Source organism: Peromyscus leucopus, chromosome 9 (genome assembly GCF_004664715.2).
Source record: "Peromyscus leucopus breed LL Stock chromosome 9, UCI_PerLeu_2.1, whole genome shotgun sequence".
NCBI lineage: Eukaryota > Metazoa > Chordata > Mammalia > Rodentia > Cricetidae > Peromyscus > Peromyscus leucopus.
The window spans coordinates 60476653-60501431 of record NC_051070.1 but is presented as its reverse complement, the minus strand read 5'-3'; the positions used below and the strand labels follow the sequence as shown (position 1 = coordinate 60501431).

General features: G+C 37.4%; 1 protein-coding gene across 6 annotated transcripts in view; it reads right to left on the bottom strand.

Annotated features, from left to right (window-relative positions):
* The window catches only part of Ints6 (integrator complex subunit 6), an 87020-nt gene that overhangs the window by 55445 nt on the left and 6796 nt on the right, over positions 1–24779 (bottom strand). For 5 of the 6 annotated variants that reach the window (XM_037208471.1, XM_028884172.2, XM_028884170.2 and 2 more), the window contains 3 exons: positions 24512–24589; positions 23548–23697; positions 547–636 (listed from right to left, as the gene is read on the bottom strand). In XM_037208471.1, the coding sequence (XP_037064366.1) occupies positions 547–636; positions 23548–23697; positions 24512–24589 (318 nt within the window). Of the gene's footprint in view, positions 1–546; positions 637–20081; positions 20801–23547; positions 23698–24511; positions 24590–24779 lie in introns of those variants that run through there. The other variant, XM_028884175.2, reaches the window with a different exon arrangement.

Sequence of the window (24779 nt, the reverse complement as noted above, 5' to 3'; positions counted from 1 at the left end):
GTAGATAGTCTTCAAATTTCAAAGTGTTACCTGATCGCAGACTCTACCTCTCTTTGCTACTTGGCCACATGAAGTGAGCAGCTCACTCCTTCACACTGTCCTACCAATGCTGCCTCACCCAAGGGCCCAAACTCTCAGTCTACTGACTGTGGATGGAAACCTTTCCTGCTATAAGCTTATTAATTCAGACCTTCTGTCAGTGATTAAAAGCTATCATAATAATCAACTAAAATAAGTAAAATTATTAAAACTTTATTTCTAGGTTGTTTTTTGTTTAACCCGAAAATAATAATTTTATTACTATATAGACTGACACTGGAGCAGGAGGTATGCTCACAAACTTAGCAAAGAAAGGATTCCTAGTCAAGAAAATATAAAGACAACTGCTATGAACAAGGACAGATGGTCCCAAGAGGTGGGTTATTATAAATTGCACAAGGTAACTAAAGAGAAAATCTACTACAACGTCTTCAATCCCCTATCATGCACATACACAGAGAGGTTTTCTTGCATCTGTATGACCCATGTGACACACACATGACTTACCTCATCCTGGACACCACTGGTAGTAGTCAACTTGCTCCCATCAGTGATTGTAATAATTATTGCTGGCTCCAAGAAAAAAGGGTTTCTTCCCTGAAGTCAAAACACAAACAGGTATTAAGGCTTAAATTCTCACTTAACTTTTTTTAGTTATAAAGCCAATTCTTAGAATGTCCCCAATTCCCCTCAATGTATACCATCTCTTTTCATTTTTAAAACATTTTTATTGCATTTAATTTACTTTGAGTGTGTATTAGAATGCCGTAAGGCATGTGTGGAGACTGAAGGACAACTTAGTCTGTTCTCTCTTACCCATTAAGGCATCTCACTAAACCCCATCTCTCCTACTAATAAAATTTACAGAACATATACCTGTTTGCACATTTAAAACAAACTTTTACCGGGTGGTGGTGGCGCACGCCTTTAATCCCAGCACTCGGGAGGCAGAGCCAGGCGGATCTCTGAGTTCAAGGCCAGCCTGGGCTACCAAGTGACTTCCAGGAAAGGTGCAAAGCTAAACAGAGAAACCCTGTCTCGAAAAACCAAACTTTTTAGGATACTAATATATATGTAACCACTAATAGTGGTTAGCACTAATTAGATATAAAGATGGATTTCTCGTTTCTTTATATGTTCTTGTGTTTTGACTTATACAGTGTACATTTATATTTATGTATATATAAGTACATTATGTACTTATAAAGTATTTCTTTTTTTTTTCCAATTCAAGATTTTATGCCAGGTGATGGTGGTGCATGCCTTTAATCCCAGTACTCAGGAGGATCAGTTTGAGATCAGCCTACAGTCTACAGAGCAAGTTCCAGGACAGTCAAGGCTATACACAGAAACCATCTCAAAAAGAAAAAAAAAAGGATTTTATACTAAGTGTGTGAGTGTTTCACCTGTATGCATGCATATGTACTATGTATGTGGTTGGTGCCACAGAGGTCAAAGGAAGACAAAAGACAATTCAGATGCCCTGGAACTGAAGTTATGGACAATTGTGAGCCACCCAAAGTGGGTGCTGGGAACTGAACCCTAGCCATCTGGAAGAGCAGCAAATGTTCTTAACCACCGAGCCGTTTCTCCAGCCCCAGTATTTAATTTCTTAAATGGTGCCCTAACAGTTGAATTTTGGTAATTTGATTTTTCAGGAGCTATCTTAGCCAGGTACTGCCTTTAATTCCAGCACCTGGGAGGCAGAGGCAGGTGGCTGAGAGTTCGAGGCCAGGTTGGTTTACAAAGCAAGCTCTTGGGACAGCCAGGGCTGTTATAGAAGAAACCCTGTCTTAAAAACCCAAAGATCACTTCCTAGTGATCTTTGGCTAAGACTGAGTATGGTACAAACTGCAAGCCAGTACTAGAGGAAAATGGTGGTACACACCTTGTGTTCCCAGCACATGGGAAGTTCAAGGAGGATCATGAATTTGGGACCAGGCTGTATAACAAGGCAGGACCATCTCAAAATAAAAAACAGCAGTCTAAAAGCTAAGTGCAATGGCACACAACTCAAATCTAGCACCATGGAACTGACTCAGGAAGAAAGTGACTTCCAGGGCTGCGCAGAAAGCAGCAGTCACTGTCCTGCTTCACCTGTCCTCCTCCTTACGGGTCGGGGGAAAGGACAATATTTTAAGAAGAAGTTTATTCTTGAAGAAGAAAGTAGGACGGTAGATAACCATTATCAAAATTGCCTGTAATCACAATGTCTAAGCAAGTGACAAGGAACATGGATAGGACTACAAAAACTAATTTTACAATATTAGGGTTACCCTCAGATTAGAAAAACTAGCAGGAGTCTAAGACAAAGAGTTAAAAATTAACGAGTACTTAAAAGTAAATGCTTGGACAATGAGGGTCAAGAACAAAATGACATGCTGCTATCAAATGTTTTTTGTAAGGTCAAACTACTTCAGCCATCTTCCATTCAAATCCTGACCTAGCACTAGGTTATGCTGATCAGTTCAAGGGAATAAATTCTGGGAAAGAAAACACAACCTTGCCTTTTTATACAAATGGTTCCCAGTTGCCAACTAAGCAAATCCACTATTAACCCTTTAATTTCTTGTATTACCTTAGCTTTTTGTTGTTGTTAATTTGGTGGCGAAGGAGACACATGCCACAGCATATATGTGCTAAGTCAGAGGACAACTTTAGGAGTCCATTCTCTCCTTCCATCATGTGTCAGGTAATCAGACTTGGTGAAAAGTGCCTTTACTACTATACTAAACCATCTCTCCAACCCTCCATATTACCTTGTTTAAAAAAAAGAAAAAAAGGCAGGGGCTGGGGAGATGGTTCAGTCAGTACAATCACACAAACGTGAGGACCTGCATTTGAATCCCATGCCCATGGATAAACCCAGGCCCAATGGTGCACGTTTGTAAACCCAGTCACGGCAGGAGAAACCAAAAACAAACAAGTCTCTGAAGCTCACTGAGCAGCCAACCTAGCTGAAATCAATGAGTTCCAGGTTCAATGAGACCCTGTCTCAAAATAGGGAACACCTCTAACATTAATCAATGGCCTCTACACATGTACACACACCACACATACAATGAATAATAGTAAGACAAAAGATAGAAATTTCAAGTATGTCAAATTTGTTTGAAGCTGCAGATGAGCATGATGCATATGCTTACAGTCTCTACAACTCAAGAGACTGAAGCAGAATTCAAGGCTAAACTGAGCAACATGTTAAGACCCCCCATCTCAAAAAAGAAAAAGGAGGGAAATTCAAATAGATTAAATTCTCTGCTATCATCAGCAGCAAAAATGGAGTGAAGTTTTATTGAATTTGATGTATATCAATATATGACAAAGTTTAATGATTATAGGAATCACTTGGACATCTTGGTAAACTGTAGTCATTCAGTGCTTTAACAAGACCACAGACTGGGAGATACTAAGGTCTACAGCCCACACCTACAAAGTAAGGTACACGGTTATATGCACAAACCATCTGCAGTTTATTCCCTTTCCTTCATATTTACTACTCTTAATTCTTACCAGAGTAACGCACATACTATCTGCTGAATGAACTTACAGTTACAGAAATTGTATGATTATAATCTAATCACCATAAAGGAGATCTGCTAGATTAAGTATTTTGATAAGTCATGCCAACTTGTAAGTAGCACATATACTTCTCAAATTGATATCAAAGGAATAAAAATAGTTCCCAAAAGTGAAATCTTGTATCGACTGAAAGAAAACCTTTGGATATAACTTGCAGATTCCCAGTACACACAATTAACAAGCTAGTCAGTCGTGTTCACACCTGTAATTCCAACACTGAGGAGACAAAAACAAGAAGCTCTCTTGGGCTTGCTGGCTATCTAGTCACAAAGATGAACTCTAGATTTACTGAGAGACTCTGTCTCAAAGAAATACAGTGAAGCAACTGGGAATGACACTGGCCTCTGATCTCCACATCCACACCCAGAGAGACAGAGACAGCAGAAAGATTGAGAGAGACAAGAGAAACACAAAGAGATATTAATTCTAAATGCGCAACAGCATTGAAATGTCTCAGAACCCTTATAGAAAGAAAACATAATTGCTAACCTCCCTTTTCATGTTAGAGAGAACACATTTTGGAACCATTACATTCTATGGCTTCTAGTACAGTCCCACTAAAAGTCAATCCTAAATTCTAAAATGTGGAAGTTTTCCCACAAAGCCAGATATTGGCAATGTCCACTCCCACCTGAGTTTTGTCTCTCTCAAGTAAATGCTTGTTATATTCCTTATTGAAAACCTCTCCTATTCCTACTCATTCCAAAGACCCAGTCGAAATCTCTGTTCTCCCATGAAGTCTTCCTTATCACTAAGGCTGTCAGGAGCCAAACCTTCCACTCTAAAATTCTAAAAATAAGATTTTTCAAGTTTTATATTAAGGTAAATGTTCCTTCAAATAAACCTGAGGTTTCCAGTGGTTTCATGGAGCACATTTAAAGTCAAGCAGTTGCCTACCTGTGGGACCCTTGAGGTAGTAGGCTTGAGCCCATACAATGTATTAGGGGGTAGCCTGAACAACACAACAAGGTGTCTCAACAAAGAATAAATAACAATGATATATATCATTTTCACAACAATGAAAACATACTTAACACTGCTTACTGTAGATTAAAAATAAATTATGAGCCCCGAGGAGATGGCTCAGCAAGTAAAAGCCAAGCCTGACAAACTGAGTTCAATTTCCAGGATCCACATGGTAGAAAGATTTCCAGAAAGTTGTTCCTGATCTCCATAGGGCATGTCATGGCATGTGTGTGTAAGCACAAGTGTGTGTGTACACACCCAGAGTCAACACAATTTTTTAAAAAACATTTTAATAATTAAGATACTAAACTTTATGCTGGGTTTTTATCATGATTAAAAAATACCATCTAGTTGGAAACAAGAGAAATAGCCCAGATGTTAAAAGTACTTGCTGCTCTTGCATAGGACCTGGGTTCAGTTCCCAGCACCTGCATGGTGGCTCACAATCTGTAATTCTAGTTTCAGAAGATCTGATGCCTTCTTCTGGGCTCTCTGAAAACAAGGCATGCACATGGTGCACACACTTAAATGCAAGCAAAACATTCATACATATAAAATACATAAATCTTTAAAAATAATATTTGGTGCCTGTCCTGGATCTCGCTCTGTAGACCAGGCTGGCCTCAAACTCACAGAGTTCCGCTTGGCTCTGCCTCCCTAGTGCTGGGATTAAAGGTGTGCACCACTGCCCACCTTTTTAGTTTCATTCTTATTCTTACATAAGCACAATGAAAATTAGGTTTTGATGCCAGAGAATTGGTCAAAATTTTAATTAAGTAGCAAAATGCTATTGAATTAGGACCCTTGTATATGATGAAGCTCACCCCAAAAATAATACAGTTGACCTTTTTCCTTAGGTTCTACATCTATGGATTCAACTACTATAAATCTTAAAAATGTTCAGAAAAGAAAAACTGTCGATACTGCAAATGTTATCTTATTTTTCTGATTATTCCCTAAGCATAGCAACTACAATAACAGAATTTACAAGAAATTAGGCATTATAATCTACAGATGATTTACCGTTCAGAAGAGGATGCACATTGGTTTTTCTGTAACAAAGCTGTTAGCTAAAATTGTATTAGTCTTATACTACACATAACACTCTCAAAAGCCACTACCACAGATCTTGGCAGTAACAGAGTACTTCATGATCGAAAAGTCTTGGAGAGATCAAATTTTCAGGAAGAAATGGTGTAACACAAGACGTACTAGTAGGATTAGTAAGCAGCAATGTTAAGCAGAACTTGAAATTCTAAATCATGATTATTCCATGGTAGCAAGAAGTTACACAAGGACTGGCAAAGGCGCTCAGCAGGTAGGCACCCTGATGACCTGAATTAGATCCCCAGTGGGAGAAGAAAGCCAAAAAATGACCCACCCCCACTAGTTGTCTTGCAACCTCCACACACCAAAAACACACAATAAATAAAATGAAGCCAGGCGGTGGTGGCACATGCCTTTAGTGCCAGCACTCGGGAGGCAGAAGCAGGCAGATCTCTGTGAGTTCGAGGCCAGCCTGATCAGTTTCAGGACAGCAAGGGCTACACAGGGAAACTCTGCCTCAAAAAACCAAGGAAAATAAATGGAAGGATGGATGGATGGATGGATGGATGAATAGAAAATAAATGTTGTACTAGTAGCACATAAATTCTCTAGATACAATTCTACAACAACATAGTTTGTGCTGTATCAACTAACAGTATCTGCTGCTATGATCAAACTGCTATTCTCCATGGCTTTTGCAGCTGACAATGGAATATATCAGAATCGCACACATTAGACAAGCATCTATCACTGAGCTACATGGCCCACCACTGTTCTTTTAAATGTATTCTATCAGCAGCAAAATTAACTAAAACAGGATAGCTGCCTGTTCCGTGATTTCACACCAGTTTTTTTCTGCATATAAATCAATATACCTTCTTCCAGCATAAAACAAATGACAACATACAGGAATGATTACTTGTAAAAACTCCAACTTCCAGAGTGTACCCACAGACACATACTCATGAATAGATGGTAAAATATTAATGTCTTTCAATTTTGGAAAAATCACATAAGTATCAAAGAAAAAATATAATCATCTTCTTGGTGCCAACTATTCCCCTCTATAATAACTAAGATCCTTTCTTCTATGAGTTAAGCAAAAATCACACACAAAGTAATTATAGAAGTAAATAATGACTAAAGGTGCCAGGTGTCGGTGACACATGCCTCTAATCCCAGCACTTGTGAGTCAGAGCCACGCAGATCTCTGTGAGTTCAAGGCCAGCCTGGTCTACAGAGTAAGATCCAGGACAGGCACCAAAACTACAGAGAAACCCTGTCTTGAAAAACCAAAAATAAAAATAAAAAAAATCCTCGCCGGGCGGTGGTGGCGCACGCCTTTAATCCCAGCACTCGGGAGACAGAGCCAGGCGGATCTCTGTGAGTTCGAGGCCAGCCTGGGCTACCAAGTGAGTTCCAGGAAAAGGCACAAAGCTACACAGAGAAACCCTGTCTCGAAAAACCAAAAAAAGAAAAAAAAGAAAAAAAATCTAAAATGACTAAAGGTAATATGTAATGAATTATTTTTATTCTTCAGGGTAAAAAGCCCTCTTACATTAGAAATTAGTGAGTTTCAAATCACTAACAGTAGCAGGACATGCTGCTACAATAGTTTTTTTCATGTACAGTTCTACACTGTTCTTCCCCTGCTTTTCACAGCACTTGCGTAATAAACTGACACTTTCTCTTATCAGTATTACTACTTATGCATCGAATAAGAAGTTTTAGTTATCTACCAGTATAAGTTACTTTTCATGTTTTAAAACAAAAAGCAATTTAATTTAGCATTCAAAAGCCTACATTAAAAATATTTAAATTCAGCCAGGCGGTGGTGGCGCACACCTTTAATCCTAGCACTTGGGAAGCAGAGGCAGGCGGATCTCTGTGAGTTCGAGGCCAACCTGGGCTACCAAGTGAGTTCCAGGAAAGGCGCAAAGCTACATAGAAAAACCCTGTCTCAAAAAACCAAAAAAAAAAAAAAAAAAAAAAATTAAATTCGGGCTGGAGAGATGGCTCAGAGGTTAAGAGAACTGACTGCTCTTCCAGAGGTCCTGAGTTCAATTCCCAGCACCCATATGGTGATTCACAGCCATCTATAATGAGATCTGGTACCCTCTTCTGGCTTGCAAGGTTACATGGAGGCAGAATGTTGTATACATAATAAATAAATCTTTAAAAAAAATATTTAAATTCAATGTGTTTTTAGCTATAGCCAAGCCTATAATGTTTGCTTCACTGATCTTATATTTAAGAGACTATTATATATTTTTATTCTTTTTTTAAAAAATATTTATTTATTATGCAAATAGTGTTCTGTCTGCATGCATGCCTGCATGCCAGAAGAGGGCATCAGATCTCTTATAGATGACTGAGCTGCCATGTAGTTGCTGGGAACTGAACTCAGAACCTCTGGAAGAGCAGCTAGTCTTAACCTCTTCAGCCATCTCTCCACCCCAATACATTTTTATTCTTAACACAATGTATGTAGAGTCACTTAATTTGGAGACAATGCCTAAGAGTTTTTCTTGGAGTTCACCTTGGTCACAAAGTTTATGTTGCTTTTGTAGCATGCAAAATAGGTTTCCTTGGGGCACTTTCACACGCACTTGGCTTTGACTGACTTCCCCATCTCCCTTTTTGTACTGACCTTTTCCCATCATTATGTCACACACACACAGCTGTGCTAGGACATCAGTCAGCAGAGGGACTGAGAGTTCACTGTGCCTGTTGACAAGTTCTTAGCAGAGTACAAACAATCATTAGAAAACATGACAAGTTATAAAAGTTCTGCTTTAAGCCGGGCGGTGGTGGCGCACGCCTTTAATCCCAGCACTCGGGAGGCAGAGCCAGGCGGATCTCTGTGAGTTCGAGGCCAGCCTGGGCTACCAAGTGAGCTCCAGGAAAGGCGCAAAGCTACACAGAGAAACCCTGTCTCGGAAAATCAAAAAAAAAAAAAAAAAAAAAAAAAAAAAAAAAAAGTTCTGCTTTAAACATCTATCTGATTTTAAGCAGGCATGGTGGCACAAAAATGTAATCCCAGTACTTGAAGGCTGAGGTAAACTGTATTTTGAGGACAGTAGGCTACATACACCTACTTTAAGGCTAGGCCACAGTACACAGTGGGAATTAGAATTTAAACCAAAGAAATGGAAAAGAAAATCTGATTTTTATACTGACCAAGATAATATGAAGTAAAAACTCCCACTTCACAAAAACTAACAGTTCAATAAACAACTGATCGTGGTGTTAAACATGTCAATGAAAGCATAAAATTTCAAAAAGTTAAAAGAATTAATGCAGAGAGCCCACTTAGAACCAACAGTATTTTTGCAATATTGATAAGCTTGTGAAATGTTAAAATAAATTATTTTGAAATTAGTTTTAAAATTGTAAGTCAATTTCTTTAAAATACAAAAACAAATCTCAGGGACAGAAGTTTGTTCATTTTATTCAAAACCTTAAAAAAAAGCAATGGAAGAGGAACATAGATTTGTACTGGGCCCATAAACCAGTTATAATTAAGCTGAAGCAAAAGATAACTAGCCCTAAGCACTCAGTCCAAATGGTTGTGGCTACATCTGTTACTGGCCTAGTGGACCCAAACTTTCTTCCTATGCCACCACATTCCACACATGTGCAAAGCCTGGCTACTACTATTTGGCTACAGTGGAGGCTTCTATTGAAGAAAAAATGTGAACCAAGAGTTAGTCAGCTCTCTGCCTCTCCTACTACAACATCTTCACTTAACACCTATCTATTATCCAACCTCAGTGTTTTGCTATATGACAGGAAGAAATGCTCAGAAATAAACAAATGAGATATTAAAATGTATATCCCTAGGCCAAAGCTACCACCAAGAGCAGGAAGATTTTTTAATTTCCAAAACTAGCTCATGATTTTCTTCAATCTAAAACTTCCATTTCAAATAAACAGCTGTAAGCAAAGGAATGTTGAAAAGTAGAACCGTTATATCTTTAGAGCACATCAGCAAGGTTCCTAAACATGAAATACTGCTACTCCTTCCTAAGGGTAGGGCTGTTCATTAAGTTATATAAATGGATATACAATTGGTGAGTTAGAGATTCCAAACAAAATATAATTATTGCAGTCAATAAAGACTTCAATAAAATTAATAGGCTTACCTCCAGAGTCAATATTCCAAAACTGGAATTTTAGGTTTTATGTTTTAGAATCTGGAAACAGTACATTTATTAAGACCTCAAATGATGCAGCACAGTTTTTTTTTTTTTTTAATCAAATTCTAAAGTAGTCATTTTTTTCTTAAGATTTGTTATGTATATGAGTGTTATGCCTACATGTATATATGTGCACATGTGTCTGGTACCTGAGGAAGTCACAAGAAAGGACTGGCTCCCCTGAAATTAGAGTTACAGGTGGTTGTGACATTCCATGTGGATGCTAGGAACCAAATCTGTGTTCTCTGTAATGGCCAGCAGTGCTCTTAATCACTGAGCCTTCTCTCCAGCCTCTAAAACCCTCATCTTGAACTATGCTGTTAAAATAGTATGCCTGACTATACACAAAGGATTCATTAGAAACTCATTAGCTAAAGTTGCTTATTTCTATTTTTAATACATCTTAAAATTTTATCACTTTTAAAATAATGATTAGATTTTTTTAAAAAAAGACTACAACTGTACATTTACTACCAAATCCCAAATATTCATGGAAGTTAAAATATGCTTAAAATTCCAAAATAAAACATTAAAAATCTCCAAGTGTATGCTTGGCATAGGGATTAACAGCTATAATTCCAGCACTTAGTTGGAGAGGCAGGAGGACAGGGAATTAAAAGGCCATTCTGAGCTACATGGCCATTTCAATGCCAACGAAGCTACACTTATTATGACCCTGCTTCAAAAACAAACAGAAAAAGGTAGTATGCAAAAACCTAGTGCATCTGTACATAATCGAGGTCTCTATAAAAAAAAATGTTAAAATTATACACTAAAGAAACATTTTATTTTCAAGTTAATTCTACTATATATAGAACTGTATGCCAATATGACCCCTTTTTTCAGCCCTATAATTTCTTATGTGGTAAATTTAACAGCATTAAAAATATAGAATAAAAAGACTTGAGCAAAAGTATAAACTCAATCTGTAGTACTGGAGAAAATAAAGTTAGGGAGACTTAACAAATTTATTTTAACAGAATGACTAGGTAACTCTATTCTGGAATTTCATTTAAATCAAATAATAAAGAGATAAAAACTTCACCATAAAAACTAAAAAACTACTAATGCTTGACTTTCTGAAAAGACAATATTTAAGGAACAAATGATAAGTCTAATTTAATAATTAAAACAGAATTTGGGTTTTACATTTAAACTTGATTCTAAAGTTTGAAAAAGATTAGCAAGTTCATTCTGGTAACTCCTAAATAGTAGCAGCAGGCAAACAGAATTTATACTACCATAGAAAGAGAAATGAAGATGCAAGAATAATTTTACTGAAGAACATTAATAATATGAATAAAAAACCTATATAGCCGGGCGGTGGTGGCGCACGCCTTTAGTCCCAGCACTTGGGAGGCAGAGCCAGGCGAATCTCTGTGAGTTCAAGGCCAGCCTGGACTACCAAGTGAGTTCCAGGAAAAAGGCGCAAAGCTACACAGAGAAACCCTGTCTTGAAAAACCAAAAAAAAAAAAAAAAAAAAAAAAAAAAAAACCTATATATTACAGGGATTAGGCAATATTAATGTGGGAAAATTAATGCAGCAAAATGTTTGAAAGATGACAAGGAAGTAAAATAAATGCAAAAATGTAAATACATTTTTAAAGACAGAACAAGTTAGAAAAAGGTATCAATATGCAGAAAAATGGCACTAAATGAAATAGTAAAAGGTCTTTATTTAAAATACTTCTACTTATTCTAACTTTTATTATTAATCCAGAATGGATAATGTCTGATCTCAAACAAGGTTATATTGAATGCATATCCTAATGTGAGGTACAAATGATAAGTCTAAGTTTGAAACCCTGTCTCAAAAAAATAAATACACACACACAAAGTTTTTAAAACTCAATTTGCCTCAACAACTCACTCAGATCTGTCTATCCTATCCTCAAGTGTAATAATCTCCTTAGGTTGCTGACTCCCACAGAATCTACAGACACTACCTTGGCACAAATCTGGCTAAATCACTTTATTTATTTATTTTACTTTATATGTATGAGTGTTTTGCCTGCATGTACATATCTATACCAAATGTGTGTCTGCTATCTGAGGGTGACAGATCTACTGGGATTCAAGTTACAGATAGATGGCTGTGAGTTGCCATGTAAGTGCTGGGAATTGTCCCACGTCCTCTGAAAGCAGATAGTGTTCTTAATCATTGAGCCATCTCTCTAGCCCCCTAAATCATTTCTTGAACTCAAAAGTCAAACTGATTTTTAAATGCTCTACACCAAGCAGACCATAAATGTCTGATTAAGTAGGATGACTCTAGTTACTTCTCTCTGTACATCACAAACAGGCTCTCAAAAGAATGAACTTACAATGCTGTCTTTAAAAACAAAAGTATAGGAGTACTGGAGAGAAGGCTTAGCAGTTAAGAGTACTGGCTGGTCTTCCAGAGGACCTTGGTTTAATGCCCAGTATTATATGTCAACTACTGATCATTCATTAACTCATTCAGGAAACCCAACACATTCTTCTGGCCACCAAGGGTACCAGGTATATCTGTGATGCATAGACAGACACATACCCACCCAAACACCAATGCACATAATATAACGGGCTGGAGAGATGGGTCAGTGGTCAAGAGCTCTGACTGCTCTTCCAGGGGTCCTGAGGTTCAATTCTCAGCACCCACATGGTGGCTCACAACCATCTATAATAGGATCTGACTCCTCTTCTGGCATGCAAGTATATATGCAGAGCACTCATATATAAAATGTAAATAATAAAAAAAGATTTTGCCAGGCAGTGGTGGTGCACGCCTTTAATCCCAGCATTCGGGAGTGAGTTTGAGGCCAGCCTGGTCTACAGAGCGAAATCCAGGACAGGCACCAAAACTATACGGAGAAACCCTGTCTCAAATATATGTGTGTGTGTGTGTGTGTGTGTACACACACACACACACACACACACACACACACACACACACTTTTACTTCTTTAAATTAAAAATTTTAAAACAAAATCATGAAATTCTGCAAAGGCTTTCCCTATAGTGAAAACCTAGTTGATATATGTTAACAGATCACAAAATTTAGTGACAAAGCTTTACATTTTTGAAGGGAAAAAAATTTCAAAACTAGGGTATTATGTCCCATATGCTATGGATGAAAGTAAATCCTAACTGGGTAAGACAACGTTAGTTTCAAGACTTTTTAAAGAGTTTTTTTTTTAATGGATTTTAACTTAGTTTTCTATCCAGACCTATCTTTCAAAAATGGCTTTATTATCTGTTCTGTAGTGCTAGAGATCAAATTCAGGAGTTTATATATGCCAGGCAAGTAGTATGAAGCTCTACCTCCACAGTACTCCCAAAATGTCCATAAGCCTTCTGAGCTGCACACACAGACAATGGCTTTAGCATGTTAATATGGGTCATAAAAAGCAGATGTCACATATGGATGAAAATACAGACTGTAACAAATTTAAAAACTTACCAAAAACATTTCATTAAACCAGAAACTCTATGAACACAATATAATACCTTTTTACATTAGGATCTGCATTCTATATAACCTTGTTTGAGATCAGACATTATCATTATCCATTCTGGATTAACAATAAAAGTTAGAATAAGTAGAAGTATTTTAAATAAAGACCTTTTACTATTTCATTTAGTGCCATTTTTCTGCATATTGATACCTTCTTTTTCTAACTTACTGGTCAAAAATTCAAACTTTTACAATTGTAAAAGTACATAAATGACCATGAACTATTACAATTTAGGCATTACCAAAGACCATGAAAATTACTGTTTTGCTAAATCTTGGCAATCTAAAAGCACTAAACCTTGCCATCTCATGAACATAGCCTTGGTAATTGCCCACTGTCTTACGGCCTAACTTTCCTCAGCACTTTGAGTACGCAATCAAGTTAACTTTCTTATTTAAAATAATTGTTTTTAACTTTGAAATAATTGTATTTGAAGTTTTTAATCTTGTTTATGTTTTCTAATATCTAACAAGACTCAAAAGCTTTAAGATGAAAAAAGCATTTTAACAAACCAATATCAGTTCTGTCATTCATTAACCATAAATGGTAACACCTAACAGGTAATATTACAATTACCTTTGCTCACATACTTAAAACTAGTAATAAAGTGTTGTAGAAAATATAATCCTTCTAAATCCTTGTCAGGACCTTTACCACAAGCCCCATAATGTATTTGGGCAAATCAAACTGATGGAAAAGACTCCATAGTCTTTTAAGGTACACATTTCAGAAAAGACAAGTATATAAGGATTAGAATACATTTTCATTATGAAAAGTCACTAAGCTGACAATTAAGAGGTCTTTCAAAATACAACTGTATCTCATAAGTAATCAAATTTTAAATAGCATGTCAAAAATACCTTTCATATTAAAAAAAGTAATTCATAGGCTTATCCTATTAATAGCTTTTGTCACACAAATCTACAAAAAGGGAACATTTTACACTTGGACTCCTTAGACAATGTTATCTTCTAACCTTGCCCATTCTAACCATCACCAATATGAATTCTAAAATATATAGTCCTGGAAATAGACTGACCTGAGATTCCTCAAAGTCTGAAGATGTTTCTTATTCTAAAATTCACAAATGTGTTTGCATGTGTCTATTGGTATGAAACTGCTTTTGAAAAGATAAATGAAGATTTTAGGAAAGACTTAAGTAAAGTTTTAAAATATATATATATTTTTAGAACAACATATTGAGACTCAAAATTAAAACCAAGAAACATGTTCCCTACAGCGAAAGTTACAACTTCAGCCAGAAGTAATGGATAGCTTGTGGGGTGGGAGCACACAGTATACCACAGAGATTTTGGGTCTGGTCAGTTTCAGAACAAAGCTTTCATCCTGGTAAGTGTTTTCCTTAATAATGAATGAGGATGATGATCCTCATTAACCGAGTTTCTACCACTTGCCAGGTAGTTATTTTGCCAGGCTGATTTTTTTTTTTTTGGGGGGGGGGGCAGACTGATTAACAATCAGTATTTCTAATCCTTACAGAACTTTCAAGACTGGTACTAGAAACACTTTGTGAATGAGAAAGTTAAGGATTAAAGGACTTGTCAAAACATAAGCTATTAAGTGGGACAGACCAGCACATAGATTTGTTGTTGTTTGCTTGGGCTTTTGGTTTTCTCTATCACCACAATGTTCTGGAGGGGAGAAGCAGGATTAAACCAAAGTTAGGCTCCCATTATTCCAGTTTTTAAAATCTAGAAGGAAATTTACAAAAAAAAATTACATTTCAGTAATAAAGTGGGTTGCACATTACTCAACCTTCACCATAGTCATCTATGGTGAGCTCTTCTATTTAATTTTCCTAGTGGAAAAGCAGGATGAAAGGCTATAAGACCTGCCAGGAACTCACCAGTGTGGTAGAAAATCCATAAGCAAGCCAGTCACATTTTCCTGACTCAAGACATGAGGCTTAAATATTTTCAAAACCATCTTAGACCAAAAGAAAGCATGACAGTTAACCAACTACAAAGATGTCCAGGGAAGTTATTATTGTAGCCCTATTACTGGCTGGCTCAAATGGAAAGATCAACTAATTAACTGACAAATTATTAGCTATATGTTAACTACCTAAATCAGAAAATAAAGTGTTAAAATGTGGAAACAAAAATTCTATTAACTACATACATATATTACAACCTTGGCCTAGAAAACATGGCTCAGCAGATAAAGATACATACACACATCAAAACAAACTAAATTGCAAAATTTATATTATTATAACCTTGTCCTTAAAATGTCATAAAATCCTATCAATCACCCCTTATACTGTATCCTTTTTTCCAAACCAGAGAGGAAAAACTGAACTGAAGCTAATAAGGTAACAAACAATATTTGGATAAAATGTTACAAGAAAGGTTAAAGTAAGCATTTCAACTTTTCTGAGCCTTTATTCTATAAATTTAAGAAGATACACTAAACCACACACACAAAAAAAAAAAACCAAAAAGTTGCCAGATGAAACTCTGCTCAAGAGTATATATAAAAATTCACTAACCTTCAAGTTCAGGATTTGTGTTTTGAAGTTCTAGCCCAATAAAAATGTTGGAGTAGAAAAGATAAATAATAAAAAAAAAACTAAAGCAGGGCTGAGGCTGTAGCTCAGTAAAGTGCTTTCCTAGCACACATTGAAACCTTGCATTCAACTTCTGGTACCACATAAACCCACATGGTAGAACACAGAACTCAGAAGTACAGGCAGGCAGGATCAAGAGTTCAAGAACAGGGCTAACAAGAAGAATCAGTAGTTAAGAACACCTTCTGCTCTTTGCAGAGGGCCCCAGGTTTGGGTCTCAGCACAACAGCAGTTTACAACTGTCCACAGTTCTAGGGGATCCAAAGCCAGTATACCAGGCATGAATGCATATATATATATACACACATACAGGCAATAGCAAATATGCACAAAATAAGTAAGTAAATATTTTTGTAAGTTCAAGATCATTCTCAGTTACATAGTGAATTCAAGGCCAGTGGGATACTTGAGACTTTGACTCCAAAGGGGGGGAAGGGGGGGCAAAAACTCCTGCAAGTTTTCCTCCTAACTTCCAAAGGTCTGCTTTGTCCCCCAGTACATAATAAATAGAATTTACAAAGTAAAGCAAAACAAACCCAAAAACTCTTCTGTATCATGTTTATAATCAATGTAACATGCTTGTAATTTAAGCTAACGAAAATAAAGTTTATATAAGGAAATCAATTTTGTAAAATGGAAGAAAAATGAGCTTTTTGTCATTTAAAAAAAATACCTAAAGTCAGGTGTGGTGGCACAAGTTTCTAATCCCAGCACTCAGGAAGCAGAAGCAAGTGGATCTCTGAGAGTTTGAGGCCAGCCTGGTGTACAAAATGAGTTCCAAGACAGCCAGGGCTACACAATGAAACCTTGTCTCAAAACACCAAACAAACAATGTCAATTTCTTCATTTCCTTCTGAAATGCCAAAAGTAATTTTTAAAAGTTTGGAAAACAGATTTACAGTATAAAAAGATACTATAGCAAGTTGGTTTTTTTTTTTTTTTTTTGGAAGAAAATATATGCTCCTGAAAGCTCCTTAAAAATCAAACCTGTAGAAAACAAAAAAAAAACCAAGGACAATATGACTTCTGTCACATCTCTGACCGGTCAGCTAAACTCATATACAGCTTTTATTCAGCACACTGATTTAAAAATGTCTTCCCAAGCTGGGTGGTGGTGACACAAGCCTTTAATTCCAGCACCCAGAAGGTAGAGGCAGGTGCTGTGAGTTCGAGGTCAGCCTTGTCTATAGAGTGAGTTCCAGGACAGCCAGGACTGTTCCACAGAGAAACCTTCTCTTGAAAAGCAAAACAAAAATGTCTTCCCAATACTTGACTCCTGCTTCCACTGAATGTATCTCTCTCTAAAGACACAAGCTCATACTAATCAACCACCATTAAGACAACTTCAGCAGATAATGTTCTCACACCTGCTTCTCCAGGATGAACTACAAAATCCAAGGGGGAAAAAAATCTCAACATGCTAACAGATTTCAAAGCATGTAATAACAGAACTCAACATTAAAACTCACTAGATTTTTATAACTGTAATTTCAAATAAGGGGAGAAAATACTAAACTAGACGTAAACCACTGTCCATCTTTTTATTTTTTTGTTTTTAAGACAGTGTCTCACTGTGAAGACCAGGCTGGCCTTCTTGCCTCTGTTGGGACTAAGTTTGGCTTGTGCCACCAAGCCCATTTTCCTGTATGTCTTTAAAGTTTGTTTGTCCCTAACTAAGCCCTACAGACACTTTAAATATAAATCAGATTTAAGCCTCTCATTCATTCTCTAACAGTATGGGTACATAGTTGCTTATTCAGAATAAGCAGCAGAGACACAGGGTGACAATGACATTGGCTCAGTATTATACAGTGATTCAATGACAAAGTCAAGACTGGGCATTCCATTGCCAGCTACTGCTCTTCTCTAAAACAATACTTTTATGGGGAGGAAGTCCTCCCCTCACTACAAATTATTTACTTTTTTTTTTTTTTTTTTTTTTTTTTTTTTTTGGTTTTTCAAGACAGGGTTTCTCTGTGTAGCTTTGCGCCTTTTCCTGGAACTCACTTGGTAGACCAGGCTGGCCTTGAACTCAGAGATCCGCCTGGCTCTGCCTCCCGAGTGCTGGGATTAAAGGCGTGCGCCACCACCGCCTGGCCCAAGTAAACCTTTTTAGACATGAAAAAGTACAGGAAAAAATAGACTCAACTACATAAAAACAAATTCTGAGCACCAAAAGAACATAATCAACAGTATAAATATATAACCTACAGAATGACAGAAGATGTGTGAATTGTATGATAAAGGGTTTATAACTGAAACATATAAAGAACCCCAAAGGGCTGGGAAGGTAGCTCAGTCACAGAGTACTTGCCTAGGGTGTGTTCAACTCCCAACACTTTAAATAACACAACTCCAGTATGTATGTGTCTTAAGTCCATGTTTAACACAAGACTTTAAATACACATCTCCAAAGACTGTATATAAATGGCTTACCAATGCATAAAAAGATGCTAAATATAAACAATAATTCAAAAAATGCAAATCAAAATAATAATGGTTATCTTCTAAAACCCATTAAGATGGCTAAGGAAAACTTGTGGAGTCTGCATGGTTCAGCAGGATATAGGAAGCATCTTTTGTGTACTATTGCTGGAATGTAAAATGGTACAATTACTATGGAAAAGAATATGGAGAACTCCTCAAAAAAAAAAAAAAATAAGAATTTACTATTCTATTTCAACATTTACATCCTCAAGAAATGAAAGCAGTCTTAAAGAGATGCTTACCTACATATATTAATTACAGTATTATTCCTGATAGTCAAGAAAATTCTGACAAAATTCTACACACTACAAGGTGGATGAACCTTAAGGATTAGGCAAATAATCCTTAGTCATAAAATAACAAACATGGGCTGGAGAATTGGCTCAGTGGTTAAGAGAACTTGTTCTTGCCAAGTACCCTAGTTTGATTCCCAGCCGCTACATGGAGGCTCACCACTTCTTCAGGTACCAGGCATGCATGTGGCGCACAGATATATATATATATGTACAGGCGAAAGCCTTCACATAACTAAAATAAATTTAACCAGGTGGTGGTGGCACATGGCTTTAATCCCAGCACTCAGGAGGCAGGGCAGAGGCAGGTGGATCTCTGTGAGTCTACAAAGAGAATTCCAGGAAGACCAGAGCTGTTACAAAGAGAAACCCTGTCTTGAAAAAACCAAAAACAAAAAACCAAAAAAACCCACACTCATCCCTTCAGTATCCACAAAAAATTGGTTCCTGGTTGTCCCTAAAAGATTCCAAAATCCAGATTCTCAAGCATTCTATATAAAATAAGAGTGTTTCTCTATAACCTACACATAACCTCTTATGTACTTTTTTACATCATCTCTAGGTTATTTAAAATACCTAATGCAATTTTTTTTTAAAATTTATTTATTATGTATACAGTGTTCTGCCTGCATGCCAGAAGAGGGCACCAGATCTCATTATAGATGACTGTGAGCGACCATGTAGTTGCTGGGAATTGAACTCAGGACCTCTGGAAGAGCAGCCAGCTCTTAAACCTCTGAGTCATCTCTCCAGTCCTACCTAATGCAATCTTAATGCTATGTAAAGAGTTGTATTCAGTGGACAGTGACATAGAAACAAGTTCAGTACAGATGCAGGATTTGTTCAGATAGTTCTGATCTGTGGTTGGCAGAGTCCATGGATTAGCAAGCCCACAGATGGAGGGTTCATCTATGTTATGTGATAAGGAATGCACAGTAGTCTAACAATTAAAAAAAAAAGGCAGGAAGTAGAAAAAGCATCCTCAAGGGAATGTAGGAAATTGGGAGTTATTAATAGTTTTATTTTTCTAGGTACTGCTTTTATAAAAATGTGAATATACCTAATACCATAGAACTGCACACTTAAAAATGATAGAACTGCACACTTAAAAATGACGATGGGAAATTTTGTTTTCTACATCTTAATTTTTTTTTTTTTAATTAAGGGACTTATGGATGGGAAGATGACTCAGCAAAGAAAGGCACGTGCCACCAAACCTAAGTACCTGAATTTGAGCACAGGACCAGAATGGTGGGAGGATAAAACCACTCTCACGTTACCCTCTAATTTCACACATGTACTATGGCATGCTACACCTCCCCCACACACAAATGTCATTAAATCTTTTTAAATAAAACTTATTTTAATTAAGGGACTTACAATTTTCACAACAGTGCGATCGACAAAGGGTGTACCTCTGTAGTAGGACCTTTGTCTAGCAGGCACAAGGATCTGGGTTTCATATCCAACACCACACAAAGACTAACTATTCACTATTGTTTCAGGTCACATTTCAGCACTGTAGTACAGGCAGTATACAGGCAAGTAATAATCTCCTTTCACTTGAAAAGGTTATTAATAGCTTAATAAATACCGAAGAACTTGTTGATAATCTAAGGGGAAAGAAAAATCAAAAACTCAAATAGGAGCCAACTTTTTACTAATTTCACTAAATAACATTAGAAGAAAAGCCTGGTCAAGCATGGTGGTGGAGGCTTGTAATCCCAACACTCAGAAGTGCAAGGCTGGCCAGTCTATACAGTTGAGTTCCAGGCGAGTAATGGCTATAGTGAGGTCAGCTCAAAAAACAGAACATCCAACTCATCTCACACCAAAGCCATCACTGTCAAATGGGGTAAATACTTTCATTTAAAATCCTCAAAGCAATAAATATTTTTCTTTTTAAAATGCACAGTAGGTCAGGCACCATTCTAAACAATCCAATCAGTGCTACTATATTGAAGAATGAAATAGTCAGACCAATGGAAACAATCATGATGTGCAGGCCAGAGTCAGATTCAGCAGCTAAACCTAACTTAAAAAAAAAAAAAAATGCTGGGCTGGAGAGATGGCTCAGGGGTTAAGAGCACTGGCTGCTTTTGCTGAAATCCTGAGTTCAATTTCCAGCAACCACATGGTGGCTCACAACCTTCTGTAATGAGATCTGGTGCCCTCTTCTGGCCTGCAGGAAGGCATTCACGCAGACAGAACACTTTATACATAGTAAATCTTTTTTTAAAAAAATGCTACAAACATTGAAGAAAAAGAACAAAAAAAACAAAGAATACAAAAACATGTCAATTTATATAATAAAACTGTCCTATGTGTCTTACATTCTTAATCTTATCTACTTGAGCTCATTTTCAGATTCTCAAAGGATCAACATAATTTGAAACTATTAACATGTGGACAAAAACTTGCAAGTTTATCTGCAATAAGCAATTTAATAAGATGCTGCTTTTAAAGAGAAGGGGTGACTGAAGGTTCACACTCATGGTTCACACTCATCTACAACTGTAAAAATATCAGCAAATGGTACTGGTTACCAAATATTTAAAAGGATCTTCTACATAGGCAGACAATTTGTTAGTGGAATAGCTAAAGGTGCTTGAGAAAATCATTTAAAAATTTTTTCTGCTCAGCTATTTTAACCTTACAATTCTAAGTATCCTACCTAATTAAGAATGCCAAGTTAATAAACGCAATGTTCTTGCAATTGATTATATAAAATCACCTATGTGTCTATATGTATACAGGAAAAGGTTATTAATGTAAATATACCAATAAATACGTGTACATTTAACCCTTATTTAGGAAAGTAATTTATATATATATATATATATATACACAAGAAATAAATTTTTAAGAAAATAAAACTATATTAAGATGTATAGATGCTCTATAAGACTAACATGTCTTCCAGCTAACCACCTTTTCTCATTTCCTTCAACTGAGACTATATCCAGTATTCCTATTATTCAGCATGAAATACTTAAGTACAAAAATATTAAGGTTACAGATCCTACAAATTCTTTTCCAAATATCCAAATGATTATTTAGTATTAAGTATTTTCAATCATCCAAAATTCTGGTAACTTTTGTATAAATAGGAATTATAGAATATTTAAATATAGAAAAATGGTTTTATGATGAAAAATCCAGAAGCATGTCTTCTTCCAAGTAAAATTTACTCAAAAATGTTCCATTTATTGAGAAATTGTAGTGTCTTAATTATTTTAAAGCTAGTTTCATTATGTGCAAATTCAGGATATAAGTAAAAACCATTAACATTGCTTCCTGAATCCTAGCTGATTCACTCAAATGACTGAAAGGCATTATCCTTCCTTGTTGCAAGTTAATAAACCCTAGTCAGTAAGAACATCTCAAAACACAAAAGCCCTGCCTTCAACTTTAAACTTCCTAGAGAGTAAGTACACAAGTGCCCTGGAACTCTCCTAAAGGACTTTTTGCTGTTTTAACTGTGTAGTTGAAGGTGGATGTATCCAAATGTCCTTCCCTCTTATGAAATGTAACACAGACAAATCAGAAATTGATAGCTCTACAACACATAACCTGACAACAAAATAAAGGAACTTAATAGGAAGTTTCAAATGTGTCTTTAACTCGGCAAAGTTTGATTAAAATCTTAAACGATAATAGAAAACAGTACTACATACAACAAAGGAGTAAGATACTTTTACAGAAACAGACCAAGTGGCAAAGCAGTAGCAAAAAAAAAAAAAAAAAAAACTTAATGTGTTAAGATATTTACTAATTAAAGGATGAAAATGCTTTTCAGGAAAGTCTGGTTTGTAATGCATACTTTAAATGCTTGAGCACTAAATTCAACCATTTCTAAAGATGGTTAAATGTTTCAGAGTTATCCCCCAAATGAGGCATATAGCTTGTGAAGTCACAGGAAGAAATGCCTTGAAATGTTCAAAATTCATGAGAACTGTGCATTATGAAACTTGGGAAAAGTATACAATATATATTCCTAAATGTAGCATTATGGTAATAGTGCTTTGCATACGGAATTCCTTGGGTGTGATATTACTCCTTGTGTGTAGCACTACATATTCTTTGGTATCTTGTATTTCTAGGATAGCATTATTTATAATGGATCACCTCACATTTCCTTAGTGAAATTAGTGATTGCTGTGATTTAAAGCTCTTGCCTCATCCTCACAGATGAGAGGGACTTTGGGGGAGCTTCAGGAACAGGCAAACTTTCATGTTTCACAGAAAGCATTTTCCCAAGGGTTTGGAAATTTTAAACTTTAAGAATTCTGAATCTGCCATTAATTTCAGACTTGCTACTGCAGTAACTTCTAATAGTATATGCTTCAAGAGACATCTGAATATAGTCAACCAATTACTGCACTCCTGACAAATCTTACTTTCCGAATATACAATGTGGATTAGGATAAATCCTAATCTAACAGTCATTTCCTCTAATATCTTTACTAATATAGAAGCAACTGCTACATCAACCAACAGCTGTGATCCATTGCAAGAGTTGCCTATGTGCCTACAGGTAACGGAGCTTCAGACTGGTGTATATCTTCCCTTTTATGTCTTTTATGAACTTTTGAGGGACTGAAACCAAATTCAGGTCAACTTTCTAGCGAAGAATTTAAATCCAAATTCTGAATGCAAATACATTTAAAGGGGGAAATGAGGGATATAAAAATCATACACCTTAGGTGTTTAGAACTGTGTGCACACTGTATTTCAACCTTGTTATGTTTTATACTTCCATTCCACGTTGCATATTTTTTGACTGGATTGTGTTTTTATACACATAAATAAAAACAACTCTTTTCTATCTTAGTATTCAACCTACCTGCCCATAGTTGTCTATGCCAGTTACTAATCTATTTAAATTTAACAAATCAAAAGCTGTCCTTAGGGATTGGCCAAGAGTCGTAAGTCCTTCTGCCTGAAGGTTTTTCAGTTCATTCATAAACGTTGCATGATTTTCCTTCCATCCAGCCTGAAAAGAAAGATGTGAGAATTTTTTTTTTTATCATTTGAAGCCACGAACACACATGGACACCGATTATAATGTGATGTCCACCAAGCAGGTATGCCACTTCGGGTTTGTTAACTTCACTTTTGGTTGATATGGCTTGGGTAACTGTTGTCTCTGGTGAGGAAAGGAAACTCTTCCAAAGGTGGTCAAGAACGAACCTGCTTGCCCGACACCCTTTGGTAAGTAACAACAATCTTAATACTTTAATAACTTCCCTGGGAAATGTGCTAACATAACATCCTCCAAATTGTGTGTAAGGGGTGGGCGTTGCGAAGGTACTAGTGGAAGGCAGATGGCAGCAGGACTTCTTAAGTTGACCACAGCTGTCCCACCAATCGGTGGCCTTCCTAGTTCCACTCGGTGATGACCAAGTCTCGAAGCCCCCCTCCTGGCTTCCCTTGCCAGCTTTGGCTGACTCCCTTTTAATGCAAACCCGGGCTAGGCAAGGCTGGGCCCGGCTGTCACTCGGGCTAACTTGAATAAATATCCCCCACAGTTCATTGCTGCCGCTCACGCCGCGGAGGGGAAATGTCGGCCATGTTGATCGTAGCGCCTCCGCCGCCAGGCCGAGCCGGACCGGGAGGGGACGGCGGCGGGCCAGAAACCGCCACCACGCCGGCGCTCCCGGGGCTGGGGAGGGGTGGGAGGCCGCAGGGGAAGGGACCTGGAGGCGGGAGCGGCGGTGGGGGAGGGGAGCATAATGGAGAGGGGGGCGGGGAGGGCGAGCTAGGAAGGGAGCAGGGGAGGGAGGGAGGGGGAGGGCGAGGGCTGTTACCTTGATAGCATAGGGCGGCTCTTCGAAAGTGACCAGCATATACCTGTCTCCTCGGCTGGCAGGGTCCCGGGCACGGAGCTGCGGGCCAGGGTGGGGACGGGAGGGGAGAGAAGGCAAGCACAGAGGCCAGGTTAACCAGTCGCAGAAGGGTCCCCGGCCGCCCCCCCCCTAAGTACCGCACACGCAGGGCCGCCCCTCCGCCGACCCCCCGCACCCACAGTCGCCCCACATGGGCCAGGCCCGGCGGAGCCCGCTCCCGGCGCCCGCC